Source organism: Ornithodoros turicata, chromosome 10, assembly GCF_037126465.1.
Source record: "Ornithodoros turicata isolate Travis chromosome 10, ASM3712646v1, whole genome shotgun sequence".
NCBI classification, from domain to species: domain Eukaryota; kingdom Metazoa; phylum Arthropoda; class Arachnida; order Ixodida; family Argasidae; genus Ornithodoros; species Ornithodoros turicata.
The window spans coordinates 19,533,440-19,550,604 of NC_088210.1; the positions used below are offsets into that span (position 1 = coordinate 19,533,440).

The following is a 17,165-nucleotide window of genomic DNA, read 5'->3' on the forward strand; positions in this document are numbered from 1 at the left end:
CAAGAAAGCTAGAACAAAAGGTCTATTTTCTTCTTTTTTTTTTTACAAGATGATGCAAGAAGTACGTGTGCCAAAACACTTGTTTGCATACACTTTCTTTATGAGTGGCCACTGATCACTAATGTCAACAAGTAACAACAATGTATTTTATTATGTTCACAGGGTAACAGTGCATTATTCAGTTGATTGATTGATGTAAATACAGATCATGCTATCAAGATTCAGGTATACAAAATCACATTCATACAGTATTAAAAAATCAGGTTATCATCTCTAAGGCACAGATCCATACTTTGATTTGCATATATCATACTTTCACCCAATTGGTAATGAAAGCACATACAATGGAAGCTCGCCTGCATTACCACATGGGAATTGAGAGTTTGCTTCGTCAAAATAGAGCCATCGATAAACTGATGAGTACAGTGAGTCGATTACAATTGTTGCTGATAAAGTTGTAAGTGTGGTAGACGTTCCATCCGTGCTTCACTGTGCCATAAAAGCACGTCATGAGGTAATGCTGCAAGTTCTCAGGCATGGGTATCACTGATCATCTTGAGGGCCTGAAATGTTATAGTACAATATGTCACAAATCATTGCTTCTGAGCCATTATACCTCGGCGACCTGTGGTGGAGTGATGGGTGTGGAATTTTATCTTTGTTCCACGTTACTATCTCAAAAGGTGTCCTTGTCTCCGGTACGCGGACGTGGTATTGTTGGTAATGGTACGGTATATCTGATGCAGGTAGGGCAGCTTAATATGTGCAAAGCGAAACATCATCAACACTAATAATTTTTTTCCAGGCACTATTATAATTCACAACTTGGTTTCACTGGGGCGATGTCAGTGCCATCACTATCAGTGACATTAGGGAATCGGCATTGGTGAAACCAGGCCTATGTGAACCAAGCCTGGCACAAGTAATACGTGGAGGCCCAACGGCATTGAAAACACCTACAAATGGTGCGCATATGTCCCGAGGAACTTTTTGTAGTCCTTTCCCTCGGCCTGGTGTCTGGGCATTAGTGAATCTTAAAGGAAGAATGTGTGCAAAACCTGGATCGTACCTTATAAAGAGCAACCAGCCACTGGACAGCACAGGTAGCATCATTGCCAGGGATAACCTCGAGCTGCAGCATCGCATTGGACCCGTAGTCGAGCACCACACCATTAAGGCTGCCTATTCGGAACGTTCCACTTAGAACAGCGTACACGTCGTATAATACTGGCGAGCTTACTGTTGGTGTCACCGGGGGAGCCTCTCAACATATGAAACGAGTTGACGCTCAACACAGGTACGTCCAGTACATCCGAACCCTTCACCTCAATCAACCTGGATTAGAAGAGCAAAAGTTAAAAGGTGCCATGATTTGCTGTAACATCCACACTTAAGACAGTGCCGTTTCCACTATTCACAACATGTTCCGAATTCTTCTTTGGAAACAGTAAAGAGCTTGCTTCATTACGTTCCTTTGAATCTCAAGAACATACTGAGATCTCTTTCCTTTCAACTGAGTTTTAGATTTTTTAATAGGAAAAAAGAAACCGAATGATATGGCCCAGTAGCTCAAAATTGCGAAAAAATATCAAATTGCAGTTGAAAGGAAAAATTCTCAATGTTCGTGAGATTCAAACCGGTGTGACGAGACAGCTCTTTGCTGTTTCCAAAGAAAATCTCCAAAATGTTTCAGACAGTGGAAACAGCACAGAACAAAGTGTGTGTTTTTCGACAAGGACTACCTCTATGGTGACTAAATCTCATATTTGTATGTACTTTAGATCTTTTTTCTTCCAAAATACAAACACAAACCTGGATACTTTTTTATCAATCTCCTTATATTTGTTGCTCAAAGTACTTATCTCTTGCATGCACTGTTCTGTGTATGGGTATTATAGGTACCTAAGCAGCACAAGGATAAAAAGAGACAGTCCTTGCATCCCTGCATTCACCTCAGTGCCTGTAGGGATATCTCGTTACGTAATCATCTGGATATCTCATTTATGTGAGCTGTTGTGATAACTGTCTGTCTGGACACCTTGTTCAATTGTTTGTGTAGATACCTTCGCAAGATATACCATAGCAGACGACAGGGTCGATGGCGTCGTCTGCAATGCGTGGTATACCACTTCCCCTATGCAAATACTAAACAGAAGATGCGGAACAGAACTTCTGTTCCACGAGCAATTTTTTTCTTTTTCTTCCACCAGAATATTCCACAGAGAAGTCACTCGTGCAAACATACAGTATGTGTCATTTCGCCAGTACAAGAAATATTAGTGCTGTGCTCTATGCCGAACGCAGCTGTAATGTGTCAGAGGCGACACCTGTCAGTGATACGCATTTCAAAAGGTAAGTTGCACCTTGCAAGAACACATGGCATACCTAATAACTCGTGATACAAATAACTACGCATCACCTGTGGCTACTGGTGAGCTTGCAGGTGCAGGGCATGCTGCTGGAACTGTCCTGCTGTGATGCCATGAATTTCGCGCCTCGTAACAGTACGTGCAGGTGTCTGTCGTAGAAGTCGTTCTCGCGCAAGGTAGCTGGCTGACAGTTCTGGCACACACGTACGGGGTCGACGAAGCACATGCGCTGCAGTGGCAACCGTTGTCCGCAGCAAATTCCGCAATATACATATCCACAACGGCGGCAATGGTGCTGAAAATGGAGCGTCCCTTCTAGTGCTACTCAAAACATTACAACAACGAGTACAATTCTGCACACGGTTGCTAAAAAGTCATTACCTAACAGTCATCCAAAGGCGTGGAGGGCATACTTACCCTTCGAGTGAGGAAGTCGAACTTGTGATGGCACTGGACACAGTGCGACGACTGCGAGGAGAAGAAATTCAATCTAGATTATACGACGTACCAAGATCGTAAACGTCAGCGCAGCACTCAAGGTTATAACTCAGCAGGGTTTGGCTATTTTTCCCGTCATTCACAGCACTAAGAAGATCGAGGTGCAGAAGGGGCGGCACCGGATATTCTAATCTAACCTAATAATATCCAAGCTACCCTGCCTGCCCTGTATTCGTTCGTCTGCTAGTGACAATACCTGCATAGGCATCGAAACGTCCAATTTGTAATAGTGTTTCGTATGTCATGTCGAGCAGGTGCATTCCACCAATACGGAATAAGCAACGGGTACACGAAAGCTTATGTAACCTACTTCCTGATCAAGTGCCCAAGGCGGCTCTGCTAACTCAAAAGGGCTTCCATCGCAGTCCTTAGTCGGGACAATTCGAAGCCCGCTTTTAGATTTCAACAGTCTTTTCGTCTGGCCAGCAGCCATCACTGTGTGGGAGTATATCACAAACGAAGTTGTTGTCCCGTAACTCACGTTACATCACGCCAACATGGAGAACATCTGTACAGGTCACGTGTCATAACAAATAAATACAACACAGTAGGTTTTGTGGTTCTTTTTTATAATCATATTTTATAGTTTCTCATAAACGTCAACGTAATTTTCCTTCCTTATTTATTGATGCGCTACTAATATCGCTAATGTGGAACTTTCTGACATTTAGGCACAGTAGAAATAACGATAGTCACAACGACATGGATATGGACTAGACATGGCGGCTTGCATGTTTCCAAAAATTAATATTTTTAGATTGAAAATTGTTCCTCCAAGCCACTGGACGCTTCTTAACCGGTCACCCTACACACGGTATCACGTCGGAACACTCTACTAATCTCCTTTTGACTTCACAGTGCCTTTAGTTGATGCTGCTGCGTAGTAATGTTGCGGCGGCGGCATCTAGGGAATACGGATTTTATCACGTAATATTTCTCTCTACAGGCTGGCGGAAGTTGGTCGTTTGGAAACCCCGAAGTCGGAAGGCAAATATGACACCGGACAGGTAAACGCGCAATGCAGAAGTGAGCATCGTCATGTATACAGTACCTGAATGAGCTTTCGTTATTAGTTGTTTCTGCACCGGGTGTTCGGCTATCGAGGCATCACCTTATTTCCTTGGATGGCGCGTGTCTACGATAGAGACGTATCCAGCAAACGAGGGTGAGGATTCTTAAAGCCCACATCTCAGATATGACGAGGCTTGACGCGAAGCCTTAATTACAGGGAGGAGAACAGCGAGGGTTTCAACCACGTTGGCCGAGAGGTGAAAGGCAGGACGCACACTTACTACCAAGTGCTAATCGACTCGAGGGACTGCCCGTTTGTGGTGAGCAGCAGAAACGCCCAGAAATGAGAAGACTCACACTGCACTACTGTGTTTGCGGCAGAGGACCCAGACAGAGGCAGTCACATTCCTGGGAAGTCAAGACAACAGCCGTTCCCTCTATGCAATACCTGGTAAGTTGGCTTTCATCGAAATATGCAGCTGGACATTTTGAGGCTTCGGCCAATATAAGGGGGAACGTGTTGAGGGTGGGTACAACGATCCAGTTTCTCGGCATGGCTTGGTACGTCAATGAGAGGGAAGCTAAGATAGTGTAACTGGTAGTGTGCCTCTCCGGAAATTGGAGGCTGTGGGTTAGGATGCCCCTTGCACGCTAGAAGGAGTGGCACGGTGACACTTCTAGACCCCAACAGGAGTCTCTGCTAAATGCTCGTAAATGTGCATCACCTGTAACATTAGCCACTTCCACACATATGCACACATACGTTTACAGGAGCATTGCTTCTTCATTTGTGGGAGTCCGTTGAGGTGGCAGAAGGTACTACCGCACTAGTGTACAACAGACACAAAGTTGCTGAGGAGCATCAGCGAGCTTTCTGTGTTACTCAAATGTCGCTGAACCACCTCAAGGCTGTCAGAACTACTTCACTGCTATTTTCACTCAGTGCCTCAGTTTGGAAGATATAGTCACGGACCTAACTCGAGTTGCGCACTCTGGAAGCGCATTTCATCACTTATTGGGCAGAGCTGCTGGTTTAACCTGGCAAACTGTTTTCCGCTTATATTACCACAGGCCTGGACTACGTGGCTCACGAGGATGTTCTACCATACACAGCTACGGAACAGCAGCCCATCCAGCACGAACTCTTCGACAAGTTCTTAATGGTCGATCCAGATAAGGGTGAGAGGACTTGCAGGTTGTGAGAGGTGTATTTGGGCCACGTAACCCGTCGTTTCTAGATCCCCCACTGTGCGCACGTGACACGCTTCGTGCCTGGCAGGAAAAGAACCATCCCTGGCTGGAGCTGTCGGACGTGCATCGCGAGACCACAGAAAGTGTGCGGGTCACTGTCATCCCGTTTTACATGGGCTGCCGGGTCGCGCAGAACACGACAGTTTACTGGGTAAGATGAACAAGAGATAAATCTTTCATCTTTCATGGGTAAGATGGTTCTGTGCCACTCTGCACGTATGCGCGAGTTGGGCCTTCGTAAAGTGACGCACCAGTCTGAACATGTGTGGCATGCAAAGTAGTCAGTATGAGGATGCGTTTACTTGATCATGGACATCGGAACATCCCTATCCCATTTACTGGTTTCTTGAAAAAGAAATTGGATGGAAAATAACATTTGCAACATATCTTGCTGTGCCCCCGAGTTCTCTCAATGTGTCCTCACTGCTACCACTTCCACTGTCGCACTTTTTCCCTGAACTTTTTGGAACTGCACTCGATTTCTCTGCCTCCTAAAGTCGAGGAGCTCGGTGACAGTATTTAATTATTCCGAAAAACATCAGCGTTTCTTCACGCGAAAAAACAACAGCAGCGGCATCTGACTGAACTGCACGCCATTTTCTCTGCTTTACCGACAGCTGAAAGCCCGTGGTGAGCACCTTCCGATAATCCATCCCCTTGCACACACTTTTTTGAATGAACATTCACCGTCTCAATCTACGTCTGTTTAGCAGATTGTATACAATACATTTTTCTTGCCAATCACGTTATGACGTTCACGTGGGATGATTCGATTCAATGTGTTTCTGTCGTATTCGTGTAAATGCAGCTCTGTGTCACATCGCACAACAAGCAGTGAGTGATGATGTGTTTCAGTGGAGATATTGCATACGCCTGGAGAACTTGGGTGATCTAGCTGTCCAGCTCCGTGAGAGACACTGGCGAATCTTCAGCCTCTCTGGTACGCTGGAGACCGTGCGAGGTCGTGGCGTGGTTGGGCAAGTGAGTTCAATGACTACTCGTCTGGTGCGTGCTGCTACACAAAATTCCCTTTTGAATTTACAGGAACCCATCTTGTCTAAATCTCAGCCTGCATTCCAGTACAGTAGCCATGTCAGCTTACAAGCACCGAGTGGACACATGTGGTAAGCGACACTTTCCTCACGATTCAGCCACAACCTACTAGTTTATACCGACCATGTCATAACACAGAACTCCCACGGAGTGTCTTGTCTGCGCGATCCACTAGGGGCACTCCATATTTGCCTGTGTGATGATTGAACAGTTAAAATTGGAACGGCAGAAGCAAGCACATTGCCAAAGCAGACGACAGCAAACATCACAAGACCCATCACCCCTCGTAGAATCATGGCGATTATTCAGTTATAACTTTTGCAACAAGACGTTGTTTGTACAAACATCCAAACGTAAGCTTGAGTGTTACAGTACAAAGTGCAATTGCAGAAGCATTGAACGGGCTAATGACCAGAACTGCCGCTAGCCTCCAAATTGCGACACTGGGGAGGGGTGTGCTTGTAGACCCTTTTGCGTCGTCAACGAGATGTGTCTCCCCTAAGTCTTCAGGTTTGCATCGGTCGTTTGCAAATATCCTTTCGCCAGCTCCGCACTGCCAGGGTGCGCCATCATGCGTCAACCAGAAGCGATCCCCGTAAGTCTTTCGGTTTGCGCCGTTTGTTTGTAAACAATGGAAGAGTCTATACACAGTTACTACATTATAGTAGGTCGTGGCTGGTGCCACCTAGAAACAAAACACCATTACCTAAACAACCTGACGTAATCATTAAGAGTGCGCCAATCGTGACTTCAGCGGCCGTAGCTATGGAGACTAGCAATTATGAGCCGTATAGCCATATGCCGTATGGGCAGCCATATGTAGCCACCGAGAGCATGCGTTCGAGATTGTCTGCAGCGATTGGCTGAATCCCAACTCTATATGGCCACGTAGTGAGGGAGGTATTAAACAGGCTTTCGTTATCTAGGTGGCGTTCGTTTGGCAGAAGTAGAGGGCTGTCCCGTTGAAAGAGTCCTTTCTTACAGGGGCACTTTTCGCATGGAAAGAGAAGACGGCTTCACCTTTGACTGTCGAATTCCCCCATTTTCCCTCGAGAGCAAGCATGAACCATCTTCAACTGCGTAGCGGATCCGAGCACTGGCTTTCAAAGCCAGAAACACTAGGAAGATCCCTTTTAGAGGAACAGCTGGTGCCACGTTGAGGTGTTGTACAGAAGAAGAGTGGTCCTTGAGGCTAGATGAAACTCATTTGGAAAACAATTGTTGCCTGTATCAATAAAGCTGCTCTTCTGGTCTCTTACAGAACAAGCTTTGCTCGTACCTGTAATACGTTTCAACCTGACATGCTCTGGCACTATACTCCTGCACTATGCTCTGGGATAGGCCAATTCTGCCACGAGCTGCAAGCCACAGCTCCAGCTTTGCAGCTAAGGGTGCTCATGCACCCTACTTCAACGTAGAGTTTACATCTACGCAATAATTTTAGATGGCTGACACTTCATAAATTTCATTGACAGAAATTAACTGACAAGAGGACAATTTCATTATATTCATATTCATAGGCTATGCAATAAGACAGAATAAACACATTATTTCTCTTCACAAATCAACAGATCACGATACTCCTCATTTGATAACATATAGCATCCTACGACTTGTCACTGGTCATCCCCCAGATAACCCACGATCGCAATGTATCACCTAAAATGCGGGTCTCTTCCGAAACTTTGTGTGCCGTAACTGCTCGGTATGTCATGCTCCGGTTTATCGCCAAAGCTGGCTTCTTGACGCGGTACCGTTCCCCTACGGAGCACCTGCTGTAAAAAGGCCTCCAGTCTTGCAACCGGGCCGCTAGTTCCCCCTTCTCTCAGCAGGGGAAAGTAATCTTTGGCTAAGACATGGAGCAGCTTGATAAATTGACGACCGTACGCTTGTCCAATGGCCCACCCCGCAACCTCTAGGAAATTGAATAACACAGACGCCACAAGGGCTGGCTGTTGAGGCTGCATGTTGAGAGTGCACGCGAGGAATTTCCAGCCGTGGTTGACACCCAGCGGGTGCGAGCCTTTGCAGAACTCCGGTGCCTTGGTCTGGACGATTGCTGCGTAGAGCCGTACGAACCCGCTGATCCGACGCTGATATTTGGCGTCTGTCTCGACGGTGCCGTCCTCGTTGATTTTGTAGCCGCACAGCCTGTTGAAAGACACGAAACGATGCAGCCGACACGAAATTGGTTTTTCGTGCCGTACAACATCAACTCAACGGTCTTACTCGAGATTTTCCTTGGAGTCTGCGCTAGGATATAGAGGGAGCAACGCCGGGCATCGCATGAACAGGTGTCCCAGCAGCAAATCTCCGAGCTCTGGAAAACGGCACCACAAGCCCAAGGCCAGTGCCGCTATGGGGTAAGCAGAGTCGCCATTGGAGTTGATCTGTTCTTCTCCTTGCGACTGAAATTAACGAGGATTCGGTCTGGTAACGGCTGTCTAACTAAATGATCTGGAGCAGTGGTTCCCGACTGAGGTGATCTACGAACTGCTGGGGGAATCCTAACGCTGCGACTAATTTATTTTTATTTTTTAGGTGCCCATAAACAGCTGAAGCCTTTTCCCCAACTCGTGCGCCGAAAATATTCGACTACCAACTATATACTCAACTGAGAACTTATTGTGAAAGAAAGTGCTCATCCTAGAAATCTACCAGCTGTCAGCTAAGTTCCAGCTATCTTTCTATACGCTTCTGTACGTCATTTTAGAACGCAAGTTAATCCATGGGAACCACTGGTCTTGAGCAAAAAATCCAGCACGTCCAATATCCACCACATACCACAATTCTCTCGGCGAGTTTGTCGAGGCAGAAATTGCGGGCAGAAGGATGCTCTGTGCAGGTGACTGTGCGGGTGGCCAGCGGGAAGGGCTTCCCGTTCAGCAACGCAGTGAGCTTGTCCAACTTTCCCTTCACGGCAGACGAAGTTGACACAGCATTTACAGATACCGAGACAGCCTTCATGAGGTCGAAACGGTACTGCTTCCTCTGCATGGTGACCAACAAGGTTCAGGTTAATGTGTGTGCTGTTACTGTGACACATACAATGTGCTCCCAGGAGGACAACAACAGGACGTTCGAAATATGGCTGTTGTAATAATAATAATAATATAAAAAAAAGATATTAACCGGAATCAAACCAAGCACCTCTCGACTGCGAGTCGAGTGCACTAATTACTACACTACGCTGGCACCTGCTTTCTGACTACTTGCCGAAGGGCCTCATTCAATGAACGGGACGTGTCACTGGTCAGAACCCGGCCCAGGCCCACCAAAAAGAAGGCTTCACCTGGCCCGGTCTGACTGCCGGGCTCGGGCTTTTGGATAAGGCCAAGCATGTGCAATGCTCTAATATGAAAGTATTCCATATCTCGAGATATTTTACAGTATGGCTCTAATACTTACAACACAGGACAAGGCAACAGCGTCTGGTAAACATGATGGAAAGTAATTGTTCTGAGGCTGAGGAACACAAGCGGACAAACACAACACGAGCCATTTCGGCATTCCATGTTCTTAGGTGCCCTGAGGTTTGTGTTGTGTTCTTTTGTTTGTGTGTTTCAGTCTCACAGCAGTTACTTTCATTCATGTTCGACTGAAGGCTACCATGCGGTTCTTTCCCAGTGCATGAATAAGCCAGGAAAATTTGGCGCATATTTCTTGAACGCTACGATGAAGTGGATTAAGGTTTTAAAGTGTTCTGAAAGTAACAAGGATCGTACACATTTCTAGGATACAGTGACGGACCGAATTCGATGTTTTTCGGGCACAAGAATACGGTGAACTTAAAAATTATAGCTCAGTCTATCGTTCTATAACTCTTCTCATACTATTAAAACATTGCCTACCCCTTTGTCCTGCACCAGGTCTTGGTACGAAGTCCGCCACTCGTGTAGCTTTAGCAGCAGCTGCGTGTGCTGGTGACTTATATCGGTGCTGGATTCTTGCTTCTTTTCTGGCTCACAAGCAACTTCCACTGTGTCCGTGATTGTATGTTGGGGTGCAGTAGGAACACTAGAAGTCTTAGAAGTGGAGTTGGCTACGTTAATTGTTGTTGAAGCCGCCACGCTTTTCTGTTTCTCCACAACCGCTTCTCGAGCCTTAGTTTCTTTTGCGTCTAGAAAAGAATTTGCTTGGTGTGTGCAAAAATAAACCATGCAGAAAGTGTTTCCCAAGGCCACAATGGAGTACTGCATGGGTTAGAATTCTCTGACTCGCGGGGGCTATGCGGTCAAAAGTTTGGGCAAGACATACTGCATAAGTGAGGACAAAACTTCCTAATTGGTCATTGTAGTCGACGACTACACTTGTTCTTTTCAAAGTTGGTCTGTTGTACCCCATACTTTTTGTACCCTTTACATTTTTCGGCTAAGTAAGAGATATTCAAATTTTTATTTCTATAGTACACTTATCAATCTTGATCAGTGACCACTCAAAACTTAACTAAACTCAGATTTTTTTTTTTTCAATTCTTCCTCAAAAGGAAATCTGAGAAAGACATTCTTCCATTTTAGTAAGTCAAAATTAGCACAAATTTTGCATCTCAACACAACATCGTTTGCCGATTCTAGTCAAGTCTTGATCTAGGGGTTACGTTGAAATAATCTCGTTATAATCTGTAGTTGTGTGCAAATAAATAAAGCCTATAGTTATAATTTATATTATACTGTGATTTGTGCTGTAATGTTCGTTAACCAACCTAATTTTTTTATTTTTCTGGCATTTCAAAGTATCGGGAAGCTTAGCATCTCTGATCTCTTGACCTGCACCTGCAGGTACCCATGGGTCACGCAGTATACTCTAGTCATAAGTACCTAGGTCTGCAAGAATGGCTTGAGCCTGGGAGCGCATCTCCTGCGTCAGTGTCATAGTGCGCTGGAGTTCTTCTTTTGACATTCCAGGATGCACAGGACACAGCTGTGAGAGCTGCAACCAATCATCACGTTGTAGTTTGCCGTTTCATCACTCGGGCTATGACCACATGTACTCACCTGCTGTGTCATGCGTTGAAGCAGTGGGCCCAGTTCATCCTTCACGTTCGGCTGCTCTATTCTGATCAGACGCTTCTGACACAGCTCCAACAACTGACGCAACTCTTGCCACAAGTCCTGCAATTTCCTCGCACACGCTGCACTGCAACATAGGTGCTCCTTCGTATTAAAAGTGCACGGACCGCGACAGTTTAAGTCTTGTACCTCTGGCGAATTTCTTCCTCTTGTGCCCTTTTCTGGAGCAGCTCTGCTTCTCTGATCTTGCTCTTCATGTACTACGCGAGGAACGGCGAATAAAACGATTTGAGTCCCGTTTTTCGTCTTTACTCTGGCTAAGGTACATAGTGTTCAGTGCTGCGAATTAGGGGATGTCATTGAATAGCCCCTCTGACACTTAACAATATTAAATAGTAATCTGATCGTTCATATTGTTAGACAATGCGTTTGAGGCACGAATGGGCACAACATATCTGCCTCGTGGAGGAAGAGAAAGAAGGTGGGGCCACTAAGTGTAGAGAAGAAAGGGAAGGGAGAGAAAGAGAGAGAGAGAGAAAGAGAGAGCCTAATCAGCCTGTAGTCACCCATTAACAGTTCAGGTGAAGGTTCGGGAACCCGTGGCCCGCTTGCGCCGCTGTTGCGGCCCAGCGAACGACAAAAATTCCACTGCTTAGGAGTTGCTGTTGGTTGTTGCTCGGACTTGATAGAGGGCGCAACGCGGCAAACGAATTCCTCGGGCAAAGGCGTGCGCTCTGCGTTGCCTTTCCCACTCTTAATAAAGTTAACAAAAGGTGTTTGTTGTGCTCTTTTACCATAACTTTAGGAATGCGACAAGCCACGGTTAATGCGAGCGTTCAGTACATTATGCTTGGAAGGTAATAGTTAAAGGAATTTTTAGCTTGTTCGGCCGCTTAATAATTGTGGCAGGCTAATTCAGATTTACTTTGACATGGTTTTAAATATGTTCTGGAAAAAAATCGACGAGGAGGTGTAAATGTGGCCCTCACAATAGCAAAGGTTCCCGACCCCTGGTTTAGGTGGTCAATATGCACTTGGTAATGAGAGCATTACATTGTTTATAGGGTGAGCTTGCTCGTTGCTCTGAGGTACCACCACAGCTAGTTCTGCAAGTGAAATCTTGGAACATGCAGTTTTGTGACGACGGCACAAAAGGGACAGAGGGCATAGCATAACATTTCTTGTAATGCCCCAAACACACCGCAAAGCTTCTGCAAGTTGCATGGTGCAAATGTTACGGAGCAAGTACCTGTGAGCCTCTTAAGATGCATCAAAGGTCACAAATTCTTCAGATGGCACACACAGTTCAGTTAAGGCGAGCATGTTGCAAACCGCTCATCTCTTACCATTGCATGGTTACGGTTCTGTTCCTTGACCTTGCGATTTTCTTCTGCCATGTCCTTCATCCTGAAATGCAAACGACATGACACACAGCCACGAGCATACCTGGTGGGAAGACTCACTCGAGTAGCAACTCCTTCTCGAGCGATTCAATAGAACGCTGTTGCTCCTGGAGCAACTTGAGACGCAAAAGAGACAGCTTCTGATTGGCCTGCTCCTGCCATTGGTGCAACTGCCACTCCTGCAGGGCCAGACGATGTTGTAGGGACTCCTGTAAGGTATAAGAATATATTGGCCCGCTCAAACTGATCTTGCAGCATGTCTATCTCACCCTAATGCTGTCAGTTCGCTCTTCCTCGTACAGCTGGATGTAAATCTCATTTGCGGCGTTCCGCATGTATTGCAAGGCAACATCTGTTGTATCCTTCTTTGGTCTTTCGGTTTGGGTACTCTGCTGGTAACGTTGGGTCTCATCGCGAATATTTCCGGCTTCTTCGTAACGACGTGAGGGTACGAGCACCGAGTTTATCTTGACAAGCTTGGCCGCGTCAAATAGTTCCTATGGCAAAGACATAATGGGAGGGAATCACTTGAATGCATTAGAGCGTTCGTGAATCACCGATTATGAACCTAGGTCTCGAGAATTGTTCATCTGCACAACACGGACTCACATCGCTTTCCTGCGCCCAGCACCTGTCAACGTACACTTTGCCGAGGCTACTTCTCTTCAGGGCTTGCAAGACATCTCCAGACATGGCAATACGCTTTCTGTGTGTCTCGCTTATCGCTTGCCTTCTGCTTGTATTAAAAAAACAACGCGATCAGCCTACCAGCGTACGTTACTGGGACGATCCATCTTTTTGCGTCTCGTTAGCATCAACTTTTGACGCGTCTGGTTGTCGACACCGTTGTGAATCTTGTTGACCACTGCCTCGTTTACGAATCCTTATGTCCTGTGGAAACTACTGTATTTTTTTGTAACTTCGTTAAAATACACGCAAATTTGCGCTACACTGCGCGGCGCCAATGGCTGTTCTGCAGGGTTGCCAGATGCACAGGCAGGCCCGCGCCGTGCATCCGTGCGTAGCCAATCTCGAATTCCACGTAGCCAAAATGTAGCCAACTAAACTAGGCTCTCTACCACGTGCTCTGAACAAGAGTCGCTAAACTAGGTAGAGTCTGTAGAGTGACTCTACCAAGAACAGAGGTCGAGAACTCTGAGAACCTTTGCAGTCCGAAGGACCACATTTCAGCCCCCCCCCCCCCCCCCCGTCGATTTTTTGCAGGAGGTATATATGAAACAATTTCACAATTTCACGACAAACGCAGGCCCTATCAAACCAGCTCAGTCTTGAATAACCTCTCCTCAAGCCCATAAGGCCATAACTAACAACAACTCCTAAGCACCGGAATTTTTGTCGAGCGCGTGGCCTGCGCTGGGCCGGAACAGCAGCGCAGGCGGCCCGCGGGTTTCCGAACCCTAACCTAGAAGCAGTATAGAAGGGCGGGAAAAAGTCACCGAGTGTATCCTCTGCTCAGACAATCAATCAACACCCAAAAGTAACTTGTACCGTAATTTTCGTTGTATAACACGCAAGGTTAACACGCGTGTTGCACACGATAAATAGGCCGTCTGTATTATCTATGAGTGCGTGCTACACATCGATACATTTCCACATAGGACCATCAATGGCCTTGTACAACACGCTGGCTGATGACACCGGCGTTCCCGAGGGCATGCAACTTACCTTAATTCTGATTGACAGATTTTACACCATATGGCTGAGCACATGGGCGTTCCAAAGATTTTTTCCAAGGGTTGGGGGGGGGGGGCAAAGTGCTTCCGGGAGGGGGGCGTCCGTGCAACCCCCACCTCTTTTGGGGGGGGGTGAGTTGGCTGCGTGGGGGGGGGGGGTGAGCAAGGGGTCAAGGGGAGACGGGCAAGGCCCCCTCCCCGTGCCCCCCTCGTTACGCCCATGAACTGAACCGAACTGAACGAACGCAATAGGTGCGAGGAGGCAATGCCTCGCGCACTTGGACTGCAGTTTTGTTTTGTTCAGTTTCGGTTTCGAGTTTGTATGGCAACGCGGCTCAATCCGATCTCTCTCTCCGATTCCGATCTCTCACAACGCACACTACGTCTGAACCGTTTCGCGAACCGGTAACCGCCTAAATTTATCTTGGTTCAGTTCCGGTTCGGTTCAACGCGAGAAAACTTTTTTTTTTTTTTTTTTGCTCGGTTCAGTTCAACGCTCGGTTCAGCGAAAAATACGGGTTTTTAGCGGTTTTCAGTTCTGGTTCAGTTTCGGTTCCGATCCCTGCCGACCTTTCGAAAAAAAAAGAAAAAACTATGATGCATAACGCGCACCGATGGACAGCGCACACTGCCTCTTCGTGACAGTTGTTTCTTTTGTTAATGTATAACGCGCGCACACTAACATAGGTCACATTTTTTACACCTACTACATTACTTTTTTTGTACATGACAACGGCAGAAAAGCTTTGAAGCTTTCGAAAAATACAGCTCGAAAAAAAAATACATTTCGATTCTGGTTGTTTTCTTCTTTCATTTATCGGTGGGACCGTGAGTGCAACGCCTTTGATGGCGAGCAGCTGTGCACTCACATGGAGCCAGGCACCTGCGCCTGGTTCATTCCAAACAAAAATCGCAACACTTGCCGCTCCTTTTACGAGGAGATGACCGTAAAATACGTTTGCTCTTTCAAGTGAACAAAACAGGTGTAGACTTGCGGCCAAAATATTATAAAATAAATAATAATGAGAGCCTTTCTCGCGGAAGAGATGTTGGTAAAGATCCGTTAGCTGGCAAATGTGTATTAGCTGGTAAATATTGCTGGTATTTGAGCCCTGCGCCGTGTCATCTGCGTATTTTGGTCCTTAAGCTCGAGGTTAGTTTATCTCCCCGCGAAGTACTGCAGTGGACGCTACACTGGAATGAAATCAATGAATGAAATGAATAGCAGAATGACACGCTTCGTAAGAGCTTGCGAAACATTCGCCCGTTGGTGGTAGTCAAGATCCTGCTGAAGACCGCGAGGTGATGGGTTCGAATCCTACAACCGGCTGCGCCGTCTCAGGTTTTCGGGCATACTCTCCAGACGAATGTCGACACAGTTCACCCCGAAGTCGGCCCAGGCCACATACTAACCCCCCTGTCCCCCACTCCTTCCTGCTGTCGTGTCGTGCAGTCTTCCAACGGATGGCGGAGAGCGGAGTCGAGGAAGGTGCGCGCGAGGTTGCTAGGTGACAGACGCAAGAGCCCGCGAGGACGTCACAAATTCTCTGAGGACTCGAAACTATGAAGCTGTGCGAGTCCCTTCGAAACTTCGCGGCAGCGCGAAATGCCCAGTTGTGGTTGAAAGTCTGTTTGAAATGCTTTTATTGAAAGCCTTTTGATGTTCTCTGAAATTGTGGGATTTTTTACATTGCTATTGTGGTGGTTACACAAATATCAGCGCATACCGCGAATACAATCTCGCCATCACCAGATAGTGCCACATGGCAAATTTTTCCATATAAAATTGTCGCACGAAACGAGTTTTGCCCACCCACCAGCCATGTCACGTCGAGACTGGGAGGTACCCGGGTTCGAATCCCGGTGCCGGCTGTGCTGTCTGGGGTTTTTTCCTGCGGGTTTTCCTAAGACACTTTCAGACTTATATGTCGGCACAGTTCGCTTAGAAGTCGGCCCAGGACGCACATTCCTCCAGAGCGTTAGTCGTGACGTTGTCCACCTCTGTGAGGCCGGCAACGGCGAGCTTTTTCGGAAGCACCACCACCACCACCATGCCTATGCATCCACTGCTCAGCATCTAGATCAAGAACGCTGTACGTATATACCTGTTGCTTTTTCTTCCACTTCAATGTTCCATTGGTATGTCGTTTTGTAGTATTTTTTTAAAGAGCAATGAGGTGAATTTTTGTTATTTTGTTTTATTATTTATTTATTTTGCTGTGGCGTCTTCTGCAACGAGTACAATTAGCTCCTGCGAAAGAACGACAGGCATTCTATGAAGAGTAAAAGCCCATTATAGAGTTCTCGTTTATTTCTGCAACACGAGTTGCTGTTTCAGCAATATAGACCTTGAAGACACACAGAAAGCAGAAGGCAGTGGACGAGCGAGGCACACAGTAGACATTTATGTGCCCGCTGAGAGTTCCTGGATGAAGCCCCTAATGGTTCCTGCGGTCAATAAAGGGTCGTTAGTGGTGACCGGATTAAGGACACAGGTGTGTCTGTTGACGTCACCGCGGTCGATACAGATAAGGCACGGCAAGCATCATTAGCCAAAACGACGCTATCGACGCCACGGAGGGCTACATCTCCTACGGAGACGCCACTCGATACACGATGCCAATAGCTCAGCTTGGACATCGGGCAGATGTTGAGGCGCGCTCAAAACCTGCGTGCTGCATACATGCTCATATTTTGGAGGGGAGAGTTACATCGCTCGTTTCATTTTTGTGGTCAACACACACTTAACGTCCTCAACCATGGAGATCTGGGCGAGTTGGTGATGAATATTTGAAATAGCATTTAGTGCAGCAGAAGACAGAGGAGTGCCTTCTGCTATAGCGTACGTCTTCTGCTTGCTAGAGGAAACAGAAGTGT

General features: G+C 46.6%; 3 protein-coding genes across 4 annotated transcripts; 1 reads left to right on the forward strand and 2 right to left on the reverse strand.

Moving 5' to 3' along the window:
* Positions 1–132: 132 nt before the first annotated feature.
* On the reverse strand, positions 133–3,387 carry LOC135370862 (zinc finger FYVE domain-containing protein 21-like). 2 transcript variants are annotated; one of them, XM_064604744.1, is made up of 6 exons: positions 3,178–3,387; positions 2,787–2,837; positions 2,420–2,664; positions 1,241–1,335; positions 1,070–1,182; positions 133–563 (listed from the first exon to the last, which is right to left on the reverse strand). In XM_064604744.1, the coding sequence occupies exons 1-6, from the start codon at positions 3,298–3,300 to the stop codon at positions 531–533; spliced, it is 660 nt and encodes a 219-aa protein (XP_064460814.1). In that variant the 5' UTR covers positions 3,301–3,387; the 3' UTR covers positions 133–530. The 2 variants fall into 2 exon arrangements, with proteins under 2 accessions (XP_064460814.1, XP_064460815.1); XM_064604745.1 differs by lacking the exon at positions 3,178–3,387 and adding an exon at positions 3,064–3,090.
* A 176-nt stretch (positions 3,388–3,563) lies between these two features.
* On the forward strand, positions 3,564–7,450 carry LOC135370860 (polymerase delta-interacting protein 2-like). Its single transcript, XM_064604743.1, has 10 exons — positions 3,564–3,681; positions 3,814–3,874; positions 3,941–4,032; positions 4,096–4,198; positions 4,260–4,329; positions 4,950–5,057; positions 5,117–5,280; positions 5,985–6,110; positions 6,174–6,253; positions 7,167–7,450. The coding sequence occupies exons 1-10, from the start codon at positions 3,587–3,589 to the stop codon at positions 7,264–7,266; spliced, it is 999 nt and encodes a 332-aa protein (XP_064460813.1). The 5' UTR covers positions 3,564–3,586; the 3' UTR covers positions 7,267–7,450.
* Positions 7,451–7,675: 225 nt separating this feature from the next.
* LOC135370859 (mRNA export factor GLE1-like) lies at positions 7,676–13,598 on the reverse strand. Its single transcript, XM_064604742.1, has 11 exons — positions 13,204–13,598; positions 12,864–13,091; positions 12,655–12,803; positions 12,538–12,598; positions 11,381–11,451; positions 11,177–11,318; positions 11,000–11,111; positions 10,034–10,302; positions 8,967–9,173; positions 8,412–8,590; positions 7,676–8,333 (listed from the first exon to the last, which is right to left on the reverse strand). Exons 1-11 carry the CDS (start codon positions 13,285–13,287, stop codon positions 7,838–7,840), a joined length of 1,998 nt encoding a protein of 665 aa, XP_064460812.1. The 5' UTR covers positions 13,288–13,598; the 3' UTR covers positions 7,676–7,837.
* Positions 13,599–17,165: the final 3,567 nt, after the last annotated feature.